Genomic DNA, 5,993 nt, shown 5'->3' with positions numbered 1-5,993 from the left:
TAAGGATTGTATCTGGGGACATCAGGACGGAGTTTGGAATAGAAAAATGTGCCTTAGTCAACATACAAAAGAGCAAAGTAACAAGGACTGAAGGGATAAAGCTACCAGATGGGAATAACATCAAAAACAGATGAGACGGGATACAAATACCTGGGAATAATGGAAGGAGGGGATATAAAACACCAAGAGATGAAGGACACGATCAGGAAAGAATATATGTAGAGACTCAAGGCGATACTCAAGTCAAAAACTCAACGCCGGAAATATGATAAAGTCATAAGTACATGGGCAGTGCCAGTAATCGGATACAGTGCAGGAATAGTGGAATGGACGAAGGCAGAACTTCGCAGCATAGACCAAAAAACGAGGAAACATATGACAATACACAAAGCACTACACCCAAGAGCAAATGCGGACAGACTATACATAACACGAAAGGAAGGAGGGGGAGGACTACTAAGTATAGAGGACTGCGTCAACATCGAGAATAGAGCACTGGGCAATATATGAAGACCAGTGAAGACGAGTGGCTCAAGGGTGCATGGGAAGAAGGACTGATAAAAGTAGACGAAGACCCAGAAATATTCAGAGACAGGAGAAAGACAAGCAGAAGAGAGGACTGGCATAACAAACCAATGCACTAACAATACATGAGACAGACTAATGAACTAGCCAGCGATGACACATGGCAATGGCTACTGAGGGGAGAGCTCAAGATGGAAACTGAAGGAATGATAACAGCGGCAAAAGATCAGGCCCTAAGAACCAGGTATGTACAAAGAACGATAGATGGAAATAGCATCTCTCCCATATGTAGGAAGTGCAATACGAAAAATGAAACCATAAACCACATAGCAAGTGAATGTCCGGCACTTGCACAGAACCAGTACAAAAAGAGGCATGATTCAGTAGCAAAAGCCCTCCACTGGAGCCTGTGCAAGAAACACAAGCTACCTTGCAGTAATAAGTGGTACGAACACCAACCTGAAGGAGTGATAGAAAACGATCAGGCAAAGATCGTCTGGGACTATGGTATCAGAACAGATAGGGTGATACGTGCAAATAGACCAGACGTGATGTTGATTGATAAAATCAAGAAGAAAGTATCACTCATTGATGTCGCAATACCATGGGACATCAGAGTTGAAGAGAAAGAGAGGGAAAAAATGGATATGTATCAAGATCTGAAATAGAAATAAGAAGATAGGGATATGCCATTGGAAATTGTACCCATAATCATAGGAACACTAGGCACTATCCCAAGATCCCTGAAAAAAAATCTAGAAAAACTAGAGGCTGAAGTACCTCCAGGAGTGTGATCCTAGAAACGGCGCACATAGTAAGAAAAGTGATGGACTCCTAAGGAGGCAGGATGCAACCCGGAACCCCACACTATAAATACCACCCAGTCGAATTAGAGGACAGTGATAGAGCAAAAAAAAAAAAAAATAATAGAAAAAGTTACTTAACCCAATGAACACCATGTTCTTTGGAAGCTTAAATTTCATGTCAATGGTCCCTTTTTTTTTTTACTTGTTCCGTATGAATAGGTTTCAGTTACTGGATAATAATAATAATAATAATAATAATAATAATAATAATAATAATAATAATAATAATAATAATAGAAAACGTTACTTAACCTGGACGTACCTAGTATATGAGAGATAACGTCATTTTTATGCATTACAGAACAGATACATCCAAGAATGCGGAGCCGTCATGATATCTGAAGACTACATTACTCTCGGCTGCTCACTGCTTCGAGCTGCAAGGGAAACTCGATTTCATCGTGAGTATCGGCGATTTTAACACGAACTACGACGACAGTTCGCAGCAGGTGAGGAAGGGAGGAATGCCGTGTTTTTCGTTTATATTCTCTATCGACCAGCTGAGCTGCAAACACGCCTGGCGAAGGTGATTGAATGATTTCAAATCTTAGTAGTCTGATCTATGCAATGATGGGTCACATTGAGACATGAATTACTTCGATGAAAAGCTGATAATTAAAACTTGGTCATTCTACTCTCCTTGAATATCGTGAGAAAATTAGCCTTTATATTCCAGGTTTCACATACGTAACATTAAAAAAACACAATGATGGAACCCCCATTTCTGTAAATTGGGAAGGAGATCATGAATCATTTTTATGATAAACTGTATTGATTAAAACTTGGTCATTCTACTCTCTTTGAATATCATGAGAAAATGAGCCTTTATATTCCAGGTTTCACGTATACATAACACGTTAGAAATACACAATAATGGATCCCCCATTTCTGTAAATTGGGAAGGAAATCATGAATGACTTTTATGATAAACTGTATTAAGACTATGTCATTCTACTCTCCTTAAATATTCTGTTCGTCAGCAGGATTTTTTCATCGACAAACTTTGGATATCGGAACTCTTTGAAGAGACTGGTTTCGGCGACAACGATATTGCCCTTATCAAGATTGCGAGGAAACACGGCAGGGGAATCAGGTCAGATATTGACATATATGTATGCTAATTCCCATCTTCAATTGGCAACTGGAAAAAAAAGATTCAATCAATAAGAATATCAGGGTAACACAATTTCATCTGATGATCTCATTAAGTAGAACTTTTCAAAGCAGTTTTATTTTCAACGGAGTTGAGGCTGCGAAATGCACAACAGATTTAGGTATAAGCTAGTTTTTTAAGAGTACGTTAAACCGTTTAAGAATGAACTCAATCTTAAATAAATAGACTCCTTAGAAGGGATATGAAAGTATAACAGAAGAAAATGTTCAGCTATTAGTGTAGAACAGTGCACTGTCCCAGCTGTTCCTTAACAGCAGTTTCTTGCCAAAGGTTTGGGGGTCTTGTGAAGCCTGTCTGTTTACCAAAACTGGGAGAAACTTACGAAAATCTCCACTCGTGTAATGTGACTGGCTGGGGTGTTTTGTCAACTTCTCCATTGGTAAGTTACACAGTTTATTTCAGATCATTCAGATATATTTTTCCTCTCTATGGTTTGATTGTCTTTAAACTGGTCATATGAGGTTTATTACGTTTTTATTTTGCATGCTATTAATAAGTTTCTTTAGTTTCCTTCATTATGGTGGCCATATTGAATTGATATCATGCACCCTTTTGGATTATAGTATACCTGCATGTTCATAGTCCCTTATATCTATGTATACTTACACCTGCTTCCTAATTTGCACACACACAATTACTGGCGCTGCAGTGTTAGCATAAGCATAAAATCAGTGTTTCCAATAAAAATGGTCTGTATTCTGGAATAGCTGATAAAGTCGGTATTTCTAATCAAGGAAATATTCTGCATCCTGGAATAGCAGCTGATGAAATCCTCTTAATCATGACAGGGCCAAAGGCGCTCTCTAGTCCCCAGAACAGCAGAAGTAGGCGTCCTTCCAGACGACGTGTGCGAGGGACGTTACGGCACGAGAAGGTTTTCCTCCTCCAGCGTTTGCTTCGGGAAGGCAGGATTCATCAACCCTTGCGCTGGGGACTCCGGAGGACCCCTCACTTGCAAGGACCAACTTGGGCGTCACGTTCTGTATGGCATCGTCAGCGTCGGGAAGGATTGTATCCCGCGGGCTATTTTCCCCAATGTTTACACTCGCGTGACGAAGTACCTGAGGTGGATTCAGGAGACCATCTACAAGGATCTACGACTGTCGTACCCTTTCTTGTAGAATGGTGGTAGCTGTTCAAGGAGGAAATTTACCGTCGCACCTATCGCTAGCTTACATTTGCCTGTAGAATGTGGATATCTATTCAAGAATGTGATTTGCCCACAGTACCCTGACTATCTTACCCTAGTTTGTAGACTGATGATAGCTGTTCAAGAAAGAAATTTACCTTTGTACACATTTCACTAACTTAACCTTTATCTGTAGAATGCAGAATGCGGACAACTATTCAAGGACGAAACTTAGCTGTGGGGTCCTGACTATTTTACCATTTGTAGAATGGTGTTAGCTATTCAAGAAAGGAGTTTGCCTTTGAGCCTCTGACTGTCTATATTTATCTTAGAATGTGGATAACCTACCTGTAGGCCATTAATTATTCTAACCTTCTTATAGAATGGTGATACTAATTTAAGAAAGAAATCCTTTTTGCGCTTACTGTTTTACCTTTACCTGTAGAATTATGATGATTTTTCAGGGAGAAAATTTACCTTGGAACTCTGACTATCTTACCCTTACCTGTAGCATTATGATGCTTATTCAAATAATAATCTATTTATGAATCTCTGAGTATCTTACCCTTCCCTCTAGAATGATGATTATATATATAAAAACGAATTTATGTGAGAGACTCTGTCTATCGTGCCCTCACCCACAGAATGAGGATTAATCAAAACGAATTCCAACTTGTTAAAAAAGAAGAAATCAAGTGATTTGGTTTCCCCTAGCACATTAATGTAAGTGGAATGTAGCAATAATGGATTTTCAACCAAATAGTATCACAAAAAGAATAAGAGTATTTTCAAGTTTAGGGATAAGAGTGGTGAGGTTACAGTAAGGACTGATTCCACCTTTGAAATGATCGTGTAAGTCTTAGTTATACTGAGAGGTTTAAAAGTTATCAGGCGAATCATTACTGGACAACATCAGATCTAGTTCAAGCCTTGCTGGGTAACAGGCGCTTCAGAAATGATAGTTGCCTCAAGACGACAGTCACATTTATTAAAATTTTTAGAAATTGTTTTGTAGAGAGTAATGATGACGATATTGGAGGAGTTGAAGCATACTAAGCCGTGCTAATTGTGTTAGGATATAAGACAATGAGTTGGAAACATGCCAAATCATTTTGGTTGATATGGAAGAGAAGAAAAAGACCAGTGTTGAAGAGACATCCCTCCTGAGACTAGGAGCTAGTCTTAGAAGAGCTTTACTTCTCTTTAGCTATGGTTTCTCAACAGACAGTCGGTAATGTAGCCAACACACTACCTAAAACATCTTAATTTACTTATTTTCTGTGGAACTGATATTGTGTGTCAACACTACAGTACAAATTGCTATAAACAGTGATTGGCAACTTATCATCACTCGCAGTTGACCAACAGGTTGAAAAAAAGTCAACGACTATAAGTGGAGAACGAGCTTGCAAATGCTGGATAATTGTATGAACAGCTGGTTAAGATTGCCAGTAAGTTGTTGGCTAGGATTGAAACTGTTTGTGACTTACGTGAAATAAGTTACCGACGTGTGTCTATGATATGTTTTACTGAACTGTGTTCGTACCCTTATTAGACTGGGCTGCACTTGTGGAGAACCAATTGCTGTCGAGGTTTAAGTCTGAAAGGTAAGGATGCTTATGTTCAGTAAGATTAGACTGATTAGGATGAATTACAAATAATAACATATTTATCAGGACTTTTCAGTTGCAGTGTTGATATTACTATGTAGTTGCTCTTATGAATGAAGCGTTTTCTTTTAAACAGAAACAAAAGAAAACTAGGCATAATTTTTTGAGGGGATACTTAGATAGTGTTTGCAACTTTAATCTATTCAAGAACTTTATTTATCTTTTATTATGGGGTTATTTGTTTATTAGTAGGATTTTTTGTTCAGAAAAAATCTTAAAAGTAAAAACCAGATAAATAACTTGTATGAGCAATGAGAAGAGCCTGTATATTGATCCCAATCGTTTCTTTTGAAATTTATGTAATCAGGTGTGTTTCTAAACTTTACTTTACTGCACATAACATATTATATACACATACATACATACCCTATCGATATTAAACGACATTTATTGCTTAATATGACTGAATTTGAAAGTGTCACGCAGTATGGACAAAATTCTTATCCTATACTTTACATATATACACTTTCATGCAAAGTGTACATGTATTTGGGATCAAATGTCATGGGTGAAAGTAGAAATGTACAATGAGAGAAAGGATAGAAGGGAATAGCATAAGTCAGGGCGTGAATGTATATGTAGTGGTTTGCTTATCAAGTTTAAAACTTTCCCTGTGGAGCATCCAAGAA

At 38.1% G+C, this 5,993-nt stretch overlaps 1 protein-coding gene across 7 annotated transcripts in view; it reads left to right on the top strand.

Annotated features, from left to right (window-relative positions):
- The window catches only part of LOC135217851 (neurotrypsin-like), a 66,211-nt gene extending 61,968 nt beyond the window's left edge, over positions 1–4,243 (top strand). For 4 of the 7 annotated variants that reach the window (XM_064253858.1, XM_064253862.1, XM_064253857.1 and 1 more), the window contains exons 10-13: positions 1,693–1,840; positions 2,375–2,484; positions 2,836–2,944; positions 3,354–4,243. In XM_064253858.1, the coding sequence (XP_064109928.1) occupies positions 1,693–1,812 (120 nt within the window). In that variant the 3' untranslated portion in view covers positions 1,813–1,840; positions 2,375–2,484; positions 2,836–2,944; positions 3,354–4,243. Of the gene's footprint in view, positions 1–1,692; positions 1,918–2,371; positions 2,485–2,835; positions 2,945–3,353 lie in introns of all 7 variants that reach the window. The other 3 variants (XM_064253863.1, XM_064253859.1, XM_064253861.1) reach the window with 2 other exon arrangements.
- The last annotated feature ends 1,750 nt before the right edge of the window (positions 4,244–5,993 follow it).

Source organism: Macrobrachium nipponense, chromosome 9, assembly GCF_015104395.2.
Source record: "Macrobrachium nipponense isolate FS-2020 chromosome 9, ASM1510439v2, whole genome shotgun sequence".
Lineage (NCBI taxonomy): Eukaryota > Metazoa > Arthropoda > Malacostraca > Decapoda > Palaemonidae > Macrobrachium > Macrobrachium nipponense.
The sequence above is the reverse complement of the archived record's forward strand: the minus strand, read 5'-3'. Positions and strand labels throughout refer to the sequence as shown.